We start from the raw sequence: 16411 nt of genomic DNA, 5'->3' as shown, positions 1-16411 counted from the left end.
GCCCAAGAAGCGGGGAGGAGGGCGGTCACTCCCCGCCGCAGAGAGAGAGGCGGTCCGAAAGCGGAGAGGGAGCCGTTCTTGCACCCGACAGCCCCCCGCCCCCCCAAGGCTTCCAACCCCCATCCCAGAGAGCGGGCCGCTTCCTCACACTCTGCAGCAGGCTCCTCCTCTGCGCCGCCATCTTGGTGGGACCCTGCGGGTGGGCCCGCCTCCAGGCAGAGCAGCGAGAAAGACGGCTAGAGCGGCCTGAGGGAGGCGCGGAGGACCGTGCTGCCAGGGAGCATGCGCCCAGCGCCACCCCACGGCCGAACGGGCGTGGGGCCGTGGCGCCGTGGCGGAGCGAGTGCGCAGGCGCGCCGCTCCACCTTTTCTCTTGTGGAGCTGAAAGGGAAGATGCAGAGCCCTTTCAAGGGCGTCACCGGACTGCTCCTCGCCTGTTTTTATCTGCGCACTTTCTCCAGGCTGCCTTTCAGATGGGCGCCTAAGGCTCCAGGTTAAGGTTCTTTATGAACACGGTAGGGACATTTGTTGAGTGAATTACTCACTCAACAAACGCTCCTTGGGTGACCGTGCCAGGCCCTCCAGTGGGTGCTGCAGCGATCAAGACAGGCCTTCAGAAAGCTTACATTTTAATTAGGGAGGGCAGCGTTCACATACATAAGACAGTCCAAATGGTTCTCAACGCTAGGAAGAGAAGTTTATGGGTGGTGGCCTGGGAGTGGCGTTAACTGGCAACATCAAAAAGCTGGCCAGGTGGGGCTAGTGCAAAGGCCCTGGGGAAGGGAGTCTGTAGGTTCAAGAAGCATGGAACACAAATGGAGAAGCAGGGAAATGAATAGGGTGTAGGAGCCAACTCTGACTAAGTTTGCCCCAGGCAAGAGTTTGGCTATTCATCTGGAGGACAGAAGGAAGTTTTCACTTCTAAGCCAGCCATTGAGACAGAGTCCCATTGGTAGAAAGATCCCTTTGACTACTGTGAACAAAACAGACTTTTAGGGGGATTGGAGTGGAGACAGGAAAACCAATGAAGGAATTGTAATAATTTTAGGCAAGAGGTGATTGATGGCAGTGGGTAGATTTTATTTAGAAGATGAAATTGTCAGGGCTTGATCATGGCTCAGTTGTGGATGGTGGTGGGAAGAGCTGTGTCAGATTCTCCTAGATTTCTGGCACACACACAAAAAACTAGGTTTGGGGGGAGGGAGAAGAGAACAACCATGAAATCAGTTTGGACATGTTGGGTTTGAAGTGTTTTTGAGACATGCTAGAAGTCAGGTTGGTCATTAGATAGAAGGTACTAGAGCTGAGAGCAGAGGTGAAGCCTGCAAAGGCATCAGAAAATGAGCAGCTGGGAGTCAGGGGGAACACAAAGCAGGACGGAGGTGAGGAGTGTCTAAGGTGGGCATGGGTAAATGTGAGATGCTTTTGAGAGATCTCGGGAGAAGATAACTGAAGGAAATCCATTAGACTTAGAGGTCTGGTGGTCTGTGTCCTGGGCGATTCAGATGGAATGGCAGGACAGAAGTCAAATGCAGTGAGTTGAGGATGGCTGGGAAATGGAGACACAGAGACCTTAAGAAAAGGCAGTCCTTCCCAGCTGATGGGTTGTGAAGAGGAGCAGAGAGGGGCTCGTGGGGTTGAGGAAGGGTTTTCGTTTGTTTTTTAGGTTGGGAGGAACTTGAGCCTGTGTAAACGCTGAAGGGAAGGCTTAATAGAGAAGTGCTGATGATTAAAAGAGGGAGTAGTCTATGACTCACCATCTTGCTGCCCTACCAGTGTAGCTTGTGGTCCAAGATGGCTATTTGGACTCCAGCCATTCTGTCCAGGTTCAGCCAGCCAGAAAGAGGAAGGTAGGAGGATGGCACCCCCCACACTCCCTTTAAAAAAATTAAACAAGTGTTATTTGCAGGCCATCACTTTTCCCTTTTTTTTTGAGTTGGAATCTCACTCTGTCACCCAGACTGGAGTGCAATAGCCGCTCACGGCCACCACAGCCTCGACCTGCTGGGCTCTGGCGATCCTTCTGCCTCAGCCTTCCAAGTAGCTGGAACTACAGGTGCGCACTACCACGCCCGGCAGGTGCAGCAGATGTTTGATTTATTGTAGAGATGAGGTCTCGCCAAGTTGCCCAGGCGGGTCTCGAACCCGCGGGCTCAGGCAATCCACTCACCTCGGCCTCCCAAAGTGCTGGGATTACAGGCTGAGCCACCGAGCCCGGCCCTCGTTTCCCTTTTAAGGAGACCTCCAGAGGTTCCGCATGACATTCCTATTTACATCTCATTGGCTATATTCTAGCCCCCTGGCCACATCCAGCTGGAAGGGAGGTCTGGAAATGTAGGCTTTAGGCTGAGCTACCGTGTGCCAGCTATACATGGGTTTTGATGCTAAAGAAGGATTGGAAAATGGATACCAAAAGGCTGTGAGGAGTCTCTGCCAGGGACTGGAAGGGCCCAGGTGTGGGAGAGTCTGGGAGCCCAACCCACCTCTATTCTAATCCCAGCTCCCTCTCCTGTCATCTATGTGACTTTGGACAAGCCACTTCCCTTCCCTGAGCCTCAGTGTTCTCCTCTAAAATGGACGTGCAGTGCAGGGATTACAGCTTGACTGTCTGGCCGGGCACAGTGGTTTATATCTGTAATCCCAGCACTGTGGGAGGATTGCTTGAGTCCAGGAGTTTGAGATCAGTCTAGGCCGCATAGCAAGACCTCGTCTTGACAAAAAATCAAAAAATTAGCCAGATGTGGTGGGGCACGCCTGTAGTCCCAGCTACTTAGGAGGCTGAGGCAGTAGGATCACCTGAGCGCCAGAGGCCCAGGCTGTGGCAAGCTGTGATTGTGCCGCTGTACTCCAGCATGGGGACAGAGTGAGAACGTGACTAAAAAAAAAAAAAGAAAGAAAAATTAAAAAATTTAAATTACAGGTATTATTTGCAGTGAAGTTTCTGAGGGCAGGAACTGTGGCATTTCACTCTGAATTTCCTCACAGGCTCTAGAGGAGCTAGTCAGCAAATGCTTGTAACATCAAACTGCTTAAAGAGTTAGCGATTAATGAACACATTGGTAAATGAGGAAACCAAGGCACAGGCCATTCCAAGGTCTTCAGGCTATTTAAAGGGCCATAGTTTGGGGGTTCTGCACTCTACTCACCCCTCTTTCCACACCTGACTCCCTAAACAACGCACTGTGGCAGGTAATCCCTCCAAAATTTCTGGGGTCTGGTTTTCCAAGAAGAGAACACTAGGCTCAGTACAGCAATTTGGAGAACAAACATTAAGTCAGCACTTCCTGTTTGCAGGGCATTTAGCTCCCAAGAGGTGGGGGGAATGAATAGCCAGGAAGTCTGCTGTGTGCCTGGAAACCCAGTTGTAAGATGGATCCTGGTTTCTTCAGGATAACTGTGTGTGTCACACGGGGGTTGGCACTCCATTCAAGACAAGATTCTGCCAGAGGAACAAAGATAACACAACCACGGGCCTTGCTAACTGATTAACAACCTGAGTGAGATCCAGGCCCTATCATGGGTGCCCAGGTGGGCGGGCTGCCTGGCGTGGACATGAGTTCCCGGTGCACTGTGAAATGCACATCAGATAACTACACCATGACCCAGATGCCAGACAGAATAAACAGCCATGTGGCACCTTGGGCCACCTCCTGAAAACCAAGAAGAGCTTTGCAAGGAAAGTTGGAACCTGCCCTTGTCATGAGATCTGCGGTGAGGTTTTCTGTGCAGCTTCCTAGAGATTCTCCCCAGAAGATTCCAATCAGTCCTTTGTTTGACTTCACTGCAGCAACTCTGGTTTGCAGATAGCAGCTTAAAGTAAAGACACTGAAGTCTCTTGTGAAGGGAGAAAAACATTTGCCCATTATCCCACCATCCTCATCCTCATCGCCACCTCCCTTTCTGCCCACTCTGTTTTGATGGGGAGTGGGGGCGGAAGTTTTGGCCTGACTGCCAAATGAGAGTACAGGGACTGCCCTGGACTGGACTATTTGCCTTCCTGTTTCTTTCTTTCTTTCCCTTTTTTTTTTTTTTGAGTTGGAGTCTCACTCTGTCACCCAGGCTGGAGTGGAGTGGCAGTAGCACACTCACAGCCATCGCAGCCTTGACCGGCTGGGCTCAGGCGATCCTTCCATCTCAGGCTTCCAAGCAGCTGGAACTACAGGCATGCACCACCATGCCTGGCTAATTTTTAAAAAATTTATTGTAGAGATGAGGTATCGCCAAGTTGCCCTGGCTGGTCTCAAACCTGTGGGCTCAGGAAATCCTCTCACCTCAGCCTTCCAAAGTGCTAGGATTATAGGTATGAACCATCGTACCCAGCCTCTTTCCTTTTTTTTTTTTCCTGAGTTGTAGTTTCACTGTGTTGCCCAGGCTGGAATATGGTGACATGATCATGGATCACCAAAATCATGGCTCCTAGGCCCAGGCAATCCAAAGTGCTGGGATTACAAGCATGAACTACCACAGGCAACCTATTTTTTTCTTGATCGTAAGTATTTTGCCATGTGACTGAGTGGTTTTCGTGTTGATGGGATTTTTTTTGTGTGTGAGTTGGAGTCTCACTCCATCATGCAGGCTGGAATGCAGTGGCACACTCCTGGCCACCGCAGCCTCAACCTGCTGGGCTCCGGCAATCCTTCCGCCTCAGCCTTCCAAGTAGCTGGAACTACAAGCACATGCTACCACACCTGGCTAATTTTTGATTTAATGGAGAGACGAGGTCTCGCCAAGTTGCCTGGCTGGGTCTTGAACCCACAGGCTTGGGCAATCCACTCACCTCGGCCTCCCAAAATGCTGGGATTACAGGTTGAGTGTGTTGATGGTTTTAATGGATGCATCATATTCCTTTGACTGGAAACACCATCATTTTCAGATCATTAGTTAGAAAACTTGTTTCCAGTTGAGGGCCACTGTAAACAGTCTGCAATGAACAGTTGCTCATGCATTTGAAAACGATTTGCTGGTTTCTTAGAGAAGCATGATGGTGCTACATTTAGGAGGTGCTACAGTTTGGATGTCTGTCCCCTCCAAATCTCTTGTTGAAATGTGGTCCCCATTGTTGGAGGTGGGGCCTAGTGAGAGGTGTTTGGGTCACAGAAGACAGACCCCTTACGAGTGACTTGGTGCCTTTCTCACGGTAACAAGTGAGTTCTCTATTCACGTGAAAGCTGGTTGTTTAAAAGAGCCTGGTACTGCCATTCTCTTGTTTCCACTCTCGCCATGTGACACGCCTGCTACCCTTTGCCTTCTGCCCTGACTATAATTTTGCTGAGGCCTCACGAGAAGCAGATGCTGGCCATACAGTCTGCATAACTGTGAGCCAAAGAAACCTCCTTTCTTTATAGAGTGCCCAGCCTCAGGTACTCCTTTAGAGCAACAAAAAATAGACCAACACAAGTAGGAGACTATTCATTTAATAAAACTTTAGCAAAGGGAAAAAAAGGGAGAGGTATAACCAGTGGGAAAAAAATCTTGATCACTATGGAATGTGGGATGAGGGGATGGGTGGGGCTTCATGGGACCATTCTGTCTCTTTTTTGTGTATATTTGAATTTTTTCATTGTAAAAAATTCAAAATAGAAATGTAAGCATAGTCCCTGCCCTCAGGGAACTCACTGTCCAGCAGGGAAACAGACAAGGAACAGGCCCTGTCAGAGCAGTGTAGTGAGTGCCAGGATGGGACTAGGGTGCACTGAGGGGCCACTGCCTCTGCCTTAGGAAGTCAAGGAAGGCTTCCCACAGGAGGTGAGATCTTAGCTGCAGCCTGAAGAAGGCAGGGGAGGTGGTCATGTGACATGTGAGGGCAGGGACTTCCCTGTTTGTTCTATTTGGACCCTGAATGAATGATAATTGTCCATATTCGTGAGAGAGGATCATCTCTACTCGGTCTTCCTGATTCACATGCTCACACTTTTGGGAAACACTTGCAAGGCCACACCAGAAATTATGTTTCACAACTCTCTGGATTCTCAGCCTAGTCTCAGTGACACTTAAAATTAACCATCACAAATCCACTTCGCATCAACTTAGCACCAACAAGCATCTCCTTAAACCATACTTATTCTCTCTATAGTCAATAACAAGGTTTGGATTCTGCTTAACATCACGCAACTGGCCTGCCCAAATGGAAAACTCATGGATTCCCTCCCCAGAAGAGAAGCTGAAGTCTGTGACTAATGTGTACTCGTCTCCTGATGTCTAGTAGCTTAAATGCTATTGAATAAAATTAATGATAATAACATTAGAGGTAGTGGCAAGAGCAAAGTCTCAAAACTGATGGTGTGGCTGGCATGAGTATTGATGAGGCTTAGAGAGTGAGCCACAGCTAGCCGGGGTGGGAGGCAGGGGCTGGACCAGTGGCACTTTGGGGATCACATTGTTCTCCCAAGTGCCCAGACTGCTGGGGCATGATCAGATCTGGATTTGAGGGAAGTCGCTCCAACCCCTGGGTGCAGAATGGACTGTGGGTGGTGGCGAGAGACTGGAGTGTCGTCACCCTTGAAGCTTTCTACTTCTCTTGGATTACACCTTGCAGATAGTTTCCAGGGTACTCATCTTCACACTGTGTCCCTCGTGCTGCCTCAGGAGAACTGATAAAAACTACAAATGAAGGCCAGGCACTGTGACTCATGCCTGTAATCCTAGCACTTTGGGAGGCTGAAGCAGAAGGATCGCCTGAAGTCCAGGAGGCTGAGGCTGCAGTGAGCCGTGATTGTGCTACTGAACTCCACTTTGGGCAACAGAGTGAGACTCTGACTCTGAAAAAAAATTGTAAATAAATAAAAATTTTATTTTATTTTTATTTTTATTTTTTTTTTGAGTTGGAGTTTCACTCGGTCGCCCAGACTGGATTGCAGTGGCCACTCCCAGCCACAGCAGCTTCGCCTGCTAGGCTCCGGCGATCCTTCCGCCTCAGCCTTCCCAGTAGCCGGAATTACAGGCATGTGCTACCACACCTGGTTGATTTTTTGATTTATTGTAGAGATGAGGTCTCGCTGCCCAGGCGGGTCTCGAACCCTTGGGCTCAGGCAATCTATTCACCTCAGCCTCCCAAAGGCGCGGGATTACAGGCTGAGCCACCAAGCCCGGCTAATAACAATTTTAAAAAAGAATTTTTAATGATGTTTTACATCTTATAAATAATACACATTTAATGTAGAAAACAAAAGACAAATAAAAGTAGAGAAAAAGGATAATTATATCTACATGAACCCACCACCATGTAGATGTAATTATTGTCAACAATTTAGCAAATATCCTTATATATAATATATGTGATATATATTATAATCCATACGTTCTTTTACAAAAATTAGATATCATTGTACATATTTTATCACCTGTTTTTTTTTCCATGGACTATCATATTGTGAACTATTTTTTTTTTTTTTTTTGAGTGAGAGTCTCACTCCGTTGCCTAGCCTGGAGTGCAGTGGCACACTCACTGCCACCGCAGCCTTTACCTGCTGGGCTCAGGTGATCCTTCTGCCTCAATCTTCTAAGTAGCTGGAACGACAGGCCTGCACCACCACACCGCGCTAATTTTTTGATTTATTGTAGAGACAAGGTCTTGCCATGTTGCCCAGGCTGGTCTTGAACCCTCAGACTTAGGCAATCCTCTCGCCTCTGCCTCCCAAAGTGCTAGGATTATAGGTGTGAGCCACCTCATCCTGCTATACTGTGAATGCTTTTACTGCATTATTCTTTTTTTTTTTGAGTTGGAGTCTCACTGTCGCCCAGACTGGAGTGCAGTGGCTGCTACCGGCCACCGCAGCCTCGACCCGCTGGGCTCCGGCGAGCCTTCCACCTCAGCCTTCCAAGTAGAGGGAACTATAGGCGCGTGCTACCACGCCCGGCTAATTTTTTGATTTATTGTAGAGATGAGGTCTCGCCTGCCCAGGCGGGTCTCGAACCCGCGGTCTCAGGCATTCCACTCACCTCAGTCTCCCAAAGGCGCGGGAATACAGGCTGAGCCACTGAGCCCAGCTACTGCATTATTCTTCTACAATCAAGTGCTTACTTTCCATATGGTATCCCATGTAAAGATACAGCCTTGCTTAATAGTTTCCCCTGTGTAATGCCTTATTTCTTTTTTTTTGAGTTGGAGTCTCACTTTGTTGCCCAGGCTGGCATGCAGTGGCACGCTCACGGCCATCACAGCCTTGACTTGCTGGGCTCAGGCCATCCTTCTGTCTCAGCCTTCCAAGTAGCTGGTACTACAGTCATGTGCCTCACACCTGGCTAATTTTTTGGTTTATTGTAGAGACGAGGTCTTGAACCCCTGGTCTTGAACCCCTGGGCTCAGGCAATCCTCTTGCTTTTACCTTGCAAAGTGCTGCAATTATAGGCATAAACTACCACTCCCAGCGGATCATTTCATTAAAACAGATGTTTGAGGCTGGGTGAGGTGGCTCATGCCTGTAATACCAGCACTTTGGGAGGCTGAGGTGGGAGAATTGTTTGAGCCCAGGAGTTCAAGATCAGCCTTGGCAACATAATAAGACCTTTACTCTTAAAAAAAATTAAAAAAAAAAACCCAAATGTTTTATAATGTGGTAGATTAAAAATGATTCCTCAATTTGTTTTAATTTGCATTTCTCTGATTACTAGGAAAATTGAACTTTTTGGGATACATATATTGACCCACTTATATTTCTTCCTATGTAAGTTGTCTGTTTCTATGATGAGCCTATATTTCTTGTCTGCTAATATATTGGAAATATTTCTTCTCTGTTTTTAATTTTTATTTTCTGTTTATTTATTTAATTTTTACATACTATACGTTTCTTTTTTTTGAGTCGAGGCCACACTGTCACTTAGGCTGGAGTGCAGTGGCATGATCACAACAATCACTGTTCACAGTAGCCTCGACCTCCTGGGCTTAGGCGATCCTTCTGCCTCAGCATCCTAAGAAGCAAGAACTACAGGCACACACACCATGCTGGCTAATTTAACATTTACGTTTTTACATAGCCAAATCTCTTGATATTTTCCTTTTTTTTTGAGTCAGAGTCTCACTCGGTTGGTTGCCCAGGCTGGAGTACAGTGGCACACTCATGGCCACTGCAGCCTCAACCTGCTGTGTTCAGGCAATCCTTCTGTTTCAGCCTTCCATGTAGTTGGAACTACAGGCACACGCCACCATGCCCAGCTAATTTTTTGATTTATTGTAGAGACAAGATCTCACCAAGTTGCCCAGGCTGGTCTCGAACCCCTGGGCTCAGGCAGTCCTCTCACCTTGGCCTCCCAAAGTGCTGGGATACAGGTTTGAGTCACTATGCCCAGCTGATATTTTCCTTTATGGTCTCTACCTTCTGTGTTTTGCTGACAAAGACTTTCCCTGCCCTAAATTGACAAAAATATTCACTTCAGTGATAATCATTACTTCATTTGACACTTTCATGCAGTATAAAGAATTCAGGTTGGGTGTGGTGGCTCACACCTGTAATTCCAGCACTTTTGGAGGCTGGGATGGGAGGATTGTTTCAGATTCGGGATTCGAGTCCAGCCTAGGCAACAGAGCAAGACCTTTACAAAAAAATTTTTTTTTTAATTAGCCAGGTGTGTGACTTGCACCTGTAGTCCCAGCTACCCAGGAGGATTGCCTGAATTCAGAAGATCAAGGCTGCAGTGAGCCATGAGCATGCCACTGCACTCCAGTTTGGGCGACGAAGTGAGACTCCAAGTCATAAAAAAAAAAAAAAAAAAATGTTGTGTGGCCAGGTGTGGTCGCTCAAGCCTGTAATCCCAGAACTTTGGAAGGCCGAAGTGGGAGGATCACTTGAGCCCAGGAGTTTGAGATCAGCCTAGGCAATGTAGCAAGACCTCATCGCTACAAAAAAAATTTTAAAAACTAGCTGGCTGTGGTGCACGCCTGTAGTCCCAGCTACTACCAAGGCTGAGGTTGGATAAATCACCTGAGCCCAGGAGGTTAAGACTGTGGTGAGCCATGACCATGCAACTACACTCCAGCCTGGACAACACAGTGAGACCCCAACTCAATAGTGATGATGATGATGATAATAATAACAATAATAATAATAATAATAATAATAAAACTGTGAGACCAGATAGGCTCCCAAGGAAGGCAATATGGAAGGAGGCAGCCCAAAGAAGGGCCTGGGAAGCCTCCCGATGGACACTGGTGCCATGCCATCACCAAGGCTATGGTGAAAGAAGGCACTCCATATGAAAGAGTCCGTCCCGGTAGCATCTGCACAAATATAGCTCACCAGGTGAGGGACTGGCACAGGTACTGCCAGCATGCAGACAGTAAACCTTGTCAGCAAATTATGCCACTGTCCAATTGATGTAACTTTTTTCTGAGTTGGTCTCACTCTGTTGTCCAGGCTGGAGTGCAGTGGCATGCTCACGTCTCACCGTAGCCTCAACCTGCTGGGCTCAGGTGATCCTTCTGCCTCAGCCTCCTGGGTAGCTGCGACTACAGGCGTGTGCCACCACACTCAGCTAATTTTGTGATTTAGTGTAGAGACGAGGTCTCACCAAGTTGCCCAGGCTGGTCTCAAATACCTGGGCTCAGGCAATCTTCTTGCCTTGGCCTCTCAAAGTACTGGGATTATGGTTGTGAACCAACACGTCCTGCCTGCTGTGATTTTTGAAAAGCCTTAAGCAAAAGCACATTTAGTTTTGTCCGAGATCACACCAACTTTTGAAATAGCATTTCTAGGTCACATAACTGGGACAGGGTTTGGGAAGACCCTAGTGCTGGGTAAGCACAGAGAAGAACAGATGGGTCACCAAAGCTGAAGCCTTTGCAGATCCAAAAACAGCACAGCTGGGGGGATTTTCACATTAAAAAAAGGCTTTAAGGATATGCGAGTTACCGAAATACTAAAATAGTTTAACAAAAGGCAGCAAGTGGCTAAGACCATGGGTATTAAAGCTGGACACCACAGTTCAGGTCAGGCTTTGCCCCGCGTGCCCCTGCTGCACTGCTTCTCTTTGGCCCAGCTCCTCATCTGTAGAATGGGAGCACTTGGTGCCCCATCACAGGTGTTGAAACAAGTGAACTAGATAATGTTCTAGAAGCCTCTATGTAACTCTGGCCCACAGGCAAACGTAGCTATCTAATTGACAAGGAGACTGAAAGGAGAGAAAAAAATGCAGAACGGAATAAAGGGGAGATGCCAAGGGGCCTGCAATCAGCGTTCCAATGCAGCAGAGCTGCACTTCTGGGTGTGAGACCCATGCAGTCACACAGGCCCCTGCTCTGCCTTCACTGTCGGAAAATTCTTTTCTTTCATTTTTTTTCCTTTTGGGTTGGAGTCTCCCTCTGTTGCCCAGGCTGGAGTGCAGGGGCATGCTCGAGGTCACCGAAGCCTCGACTTGCTGGACTCAAGAGATCCTTCTACCGCAGCCTTCCAAGTAGCTGAAACTATAGGCGTGTGCCACCACACCTGGCTAATTTTTTGATTTATTGTAGAGACAAGGTCTCACCAAGTTGCCCAGGCTGGTCTCGAAACCCTAGACTCAGGTAATCCTCTTGCCTTGGCCTCCCTAGTGCTGGGATTAACAGGCATGAGCTACCACACCTGGTTTAAAATTCTTAATAATTGTATTGTTGGCTGAGCATGGAGGCTCACGCCTATAATCCCAACACTTTGGGAGGCCGAGGTTTGGAAGGCCTTGATTCTGAAATTCTAGTATTTCTTTGAAAGGGTTTTCCTATTTTCCCATTGTCCTGACTTAGTTAAAACCCTTTCAGGATTTAATGACTTCCCTCAAGTCCAATGAAAGGCCATCCCATTATTATTTCTTTAAGCATGGAGGCCAGGAGTTCAAGTCTAGCCTAGGCAATATAGCAAGACCCCTTTCTCTAAAAATTTTTTAAAAAATTAGCTAGGGATGGTGGCATACACACTGGTAATCCCAGTGACTCTGGAGGCTGAGGTGGAAGGATTGCTTGAGTCCAGGACTTCAAGGCTACAGTGAGATATGATTATGCCAGTGCACTCCAACCTGGGCAACAGAGTGAGACTTTGTTTCGTAAAAAAATAAATAGTATTTTTGCCACCCAGCACAGTGGCTCATGTCTGTAATCCCAGCACTTTGGGAGGCAGAGGCAAGAGAATTGCCTGAGCCCAGGAGTTTGAGACCAGTCTGGGCAACTTGGCTAGACCTCATCTCTACAATACATTTAAAAAAATATTTTTATTTATGAACTTATGTTCTGTTAAGAGTAGTCAAGTGGGCCAACGAAGCATATGCACGAGTGGGTCAGCAAGGACAGTGGACAGTGGGCAACACAGTTGCCTAGTAATTGGCCTGGCCACCCTGTGTGCACCCACATGGCTGGACAGTCTGGGACACTGTGGGACTGTGAGAGGACAGCAGGAGCCAGGATCTGTGCCCAGACTGAAAGTAGCAACAGAAGAAACTGGTGGCGGCAGCATGGTACCATGCCATCACCAAAGCCATGGGGAGAGAAAGGACTCCACATGAAAGAGCCCATCCCAGTAGCATCTGTACAAATATAGCTCACCAGGAGAGGGACTGGCACAGGTGCTGCCAGCACTCAGGCAGAAAACCTTGTCAGTAAATTATTACAAAATAAACGTTGCAGGCTGGGTGTGGTGGCTCATGCCTGTAAACCCAGCACTTTGGGAGACTGAGGCAAGAGGATTGTCTGAGCCCAAGGGTTCAAGACCAGCCTGGGCAACTTGGCAAGACCAAATCTCTACAATAAATCAAAAAATTAGCTGGGCGTGGTGGCGCATGCCTGTTGTTCTAGCTACTTGGAAGGCTGAGGCGGAAGGATTGCCTGAGCCTAGCAGGTTGAGGCTGCGGAGGCCACGAACATACCACTGCACTCTAGTCTGGGTGACAGAGTGAGACTCCAACTCAAAAAAAAAAAAAAAAGATCATCACATTCTACAGAAAATAATTATATTTTCATGTGAAGCCTTATTATTAAAGATGAGGGCAATTTTGAAATTGATTTTCCTTGTAATAGAAGATATAGCTATCAAATACATAAACAGATTATTAAAAGCATATAGAAATAATTAATTTTCAGTTTCCTGTATGACCTACATAAATTACAAAAGATGTCAGAGGAAACAGTAAAATGTCATTGTATAATTTGACATTTAAAATTAAATTCAGACATATATGAGACTGATTAATATGGAGTTAAATCTTTTTTAAAAATATAAATCAGAAATGTGACAGCCTAAAAAATATTTGTTACAGTTACAGTAACAATTGCATTGGCAGAAAGAGCCTTCTCGAAATTAAAACTTATGAAAAGTTACTTGGGATCTTGTATTTGCCAAGAGTGACATAGATTTCAGAGGAAAACGAATCTGTCACAAGAATAAATTTTAATGATCTAATAAATGAGTTTGCAGAACAAAGAGCCAGAAAAATCGTATGTTCAATCAAGGTATCATATTATTAAGGCATTATTATTTATTGTGTTATATAAAATGAAGACACCAAAAAATATATTTTTTTATTTTAAGTTTATGGTGTTACTCATGTACTACTCATTCCCCTATTACGTTTTATATGTAATAAAATATTTTGAAAGTAAAAAGCTTTTTATTTTAGAAACTTTAACTGCATTAATTTTTTTTTACTGCTTTTTGAACAAGAGGGCCTGCACTTTCTTCTTCTTTTTTCTTTTTTTTTGAGTCGGGATCTCTGTCGCCAAGGCTAGAGTACAGTGTCAGCATCCCGGCTCACCACAGCCTCGAACCTCCTGGGCTCAGGGTGATCCTCCTTCCTTAGCCTGGGTTCTGTTCTGTTAAGAGTAGTCAAGTGGGCCAACGAAGCATATGCACGAGTGGGTCGCCAAGGCTAGAGTACAGTGTCAGCTGTGATTACAGGCGTGAGCCACCGCACCCAGCCACTCTGCATTTTCCACCGCACCCAGCCACTCTGCATTTTCACTTGGCGCCAGGCCTTGAAAATTAAGAAGTTATATGGGGATGACCTTTCACTTTACTCGAGGGAAGGCAACAAACCCTGTTAAAGGGTTTGGGTGGGGGTCGTCAGGTGAGCAGCTGTCATATGTGAGGCCCGGAGTCACGCAGGGCGTGGGGCTTAGTAGCCGGTGGCAGCTCCCGCCTGGAACCAGACCCCAAGGGTCTGTCCCCCCGGTTGGTGGATGGCTGCAGCCTCAAGACCCGCCTTCCAGGGCTGCTCGGGCTCCTCTGGTTGCAGGGAGCTGTAGCCCTCCGCCTCCTTACCGCAAAGACTTAGAGCCTGGGTGGACCGGAACAGAGATTCGGGTGCGCCGGGCAACCCCCCGCGCTCCACTGTCTCTGGACCCCGCGGCTCCGGAACCGTCCTCCCGCTTTCGCCCGCTCCGGCTGATCACAACCCGATTGGCTTATCGCCGCTCTCGCCCTCTCCCAGCTCGGCGTGTGGGCGGGGCCAGCACCAGGACGGACAGGCCCGCCGAGGCCCCGCCCACCGGCCCCGCCCACCGGCCCCGCCCACCAGGCCTGAGCGCCAGCGCCCTTTCCGGTGGGAGCCGTTCTCACGCTTGTGTCTCGCGCGTCTCCGCTCAGTTTATCGTTTGCCGGTCGGCTCCTTCTTCAATGACATCGTGACTTCCGCCACGGTCATGGTGACCTTTCTGTCTCTTGACTGCCATCTGACCAGCAGAGCAGCCTTTTGAGAGTACACACTCACCCTTCGTAGCTTTCCGTATCACTTTCTCCAGGCCTTGCGTTGTCGGACCGATGAAGACCCTCTGGCGGGTTCCTCTGCATCCTCCTGTTCCTTCTGTGCGCCCGCCGCACCCGGACTCCCAAGCTCTTCCCCAGCCGGGGACCTCCGCATCCCCTCTGAACTCGTCAGCCTGTCCCCTGGCTGCAGACCCTGCTCGTTCAAGAGCGCTCGCGGTGTCACTTGCTCAGAGGGGCGGTCTCAATTGCATCTTCCGACATTCTGGCTGAGCCCACCCCAGCGTCTGGCACAATTAACACCTCTGCTTGTATGTTTCTTTAACTTCTGTCTCCCTCCTTGGATGATCATCTCTGGGAGGGCAGGGACTGTATGCCTCCTCCAGTGTTGAACTCGAGGGTTGGCAGTGTCTCCCACTTTAGAGGCTCTGGGTAAACATGCCAGCTCGAGGCCACTATCTGTAAAAACCGCGTCCTGTAAGTATGTATGTAAGAGCATGGAAATGGGCTGGAAAGAATGAGAGAGTTCCTGACCTTGGTTACCTCTGGGGGTAGGGAAAGATACTGGTATAGGGGATGGAGATGGGGGAGTGGGTGTACACATGGACATGTAAGGTGGGGGGCTCTGGTTTCAACAGTAATGATTTTACTTTTGAAAAGTAGAATAAGCTGGGCTCGGTGGCTCAGCCTGTAATCCCATGCCTTGGGAGGCTGAGGTGAGTGGATTGCCTGAGCCCGCGGGATCGAGACCCGCCTGGGCAACTTGAGGAGACCTCATCTCTACAGTAAATCAAAAAATCGGCCGGGCGTGGTAGCGCGTGCCTGTAATTCCGGCTACTCGGAAGGCTGAGGCGGAAGGATCGCCGGAGCCCAGCAGGTCGAGGCTGCGGTGGCCGGGAGCGGCCACTGCACTGCAGTCTGGGAGACGGAGTAAGACTCCAACTCAAAAAAAAATCTCTCTTAAAAAAAAACAAACCAGGTGCGCACCTGTGGTTCCAGCTACTTGAAAGGTTGAAGCGGAAGGACTGCGGAAGGATCGCCTGAGACCAGTAGGTCGAGGATGCGGTGGCCGTGAGGATGCCACTGAACTCCAGCCTGGGCGACAGAGTGAGACTGCGACTCAAAAAATCATAATAACTAAATTAAATTTTTTGAAATTTAAAAATTTTTCATAATAAATAAAATCTGGAGAATTGGACTAAACCTGACAGTAAAGACAGAGAAAAATAAACTCAAGATATATTTTAGAGGCGGAACTAACAAAATGTGTTAATTGACAAGTAGTAGCGAATGAGGGAAAAGGGAAGAATCACTGGTGTAAACAAACAAACCTCCACAAGAGGCACCAAGCTAGCTCCGTTCTTTCCGTTCGGACCTAGGAGGAGGAAGTGAGGAAAAGAAAGCGACGGCCTAGCTACCCGCAGGCTTCCGGCCTAGGGTCGCGTAGAGGCCGTAAATCAGAGCCCCCCCTCTTTTGGCCCCTCCCCCGGTGGGCGGGCTTGACGAGTGTGGCGGGCCAATGGTGAGCGACTCATAAAGCAATAACCCAATGGTTCTGGAGTGGGTGGAGTCTCATGGAATTGAGCTCGCTTGGGCGTGAGCCTCGGAGTTCCGCATTTCCGCCCACGTGGGAAGCGCCGTTGTGTAGACTGTGCTTGAATCCTAAGTGCGGGAGAGAATCTGGCCCCGGAGTGATGGGACTGGCGCCTGCTGGAGAGCAGCTGCCAGAAGCGACCTGGAAGTCAAAGGTGGGTTGA

General features: G+C 48.4%; 1 protein-coding gene across 2 annotated transcripts in view; it reads right to left on the bottom strand.

The window, feature by feature from the left end:
• Window positions 1–244, bottom strand: part of LOC103267307 (TGF-beta-activated kinase 1 and MAP3K7-binding protein 1) — a 94256-nt gene extending 94012 nt beyond the window's left edge. For both annotated transcript variants that reach the window (XM_008064904.2, XM_008064905.2), the window contains exon 1: window positions 149–244. In XM_008064904.2, the coding sequence (XP_008063095.1) occupies window positions 149–181 (33 nt within the window). In that variant the 5' untranslated portion in view covers window positions 182–244. The remainder of the gene's footprint in view (window positions 1–148) is intronic.
• Window positions 245–16411: the final 16167 nt, after the last annotated feature.

This window comes from Carlito syrichta, unplaced genomic scaffold, assembly GCF_000164805.1.
Source record: "Carlito syrichta isolate Samal-C Ts95f unplaced genomic scaffold, Tarsius_syrichta-2.0.1 Scaffold308101, whole genome shotgun sequence".
NCBI classification, from domain to species: domain Eukaryota; kingdom Metazoa; phylum Chordata; class Mammalia; order Primates; family Tarsiidae; genus Carlito; species Carlito syrichta.
Note: the sequence above shows the minus strand (reverse complement) of the source record. Positions and strands in the feature narration are given on the sequence as shown.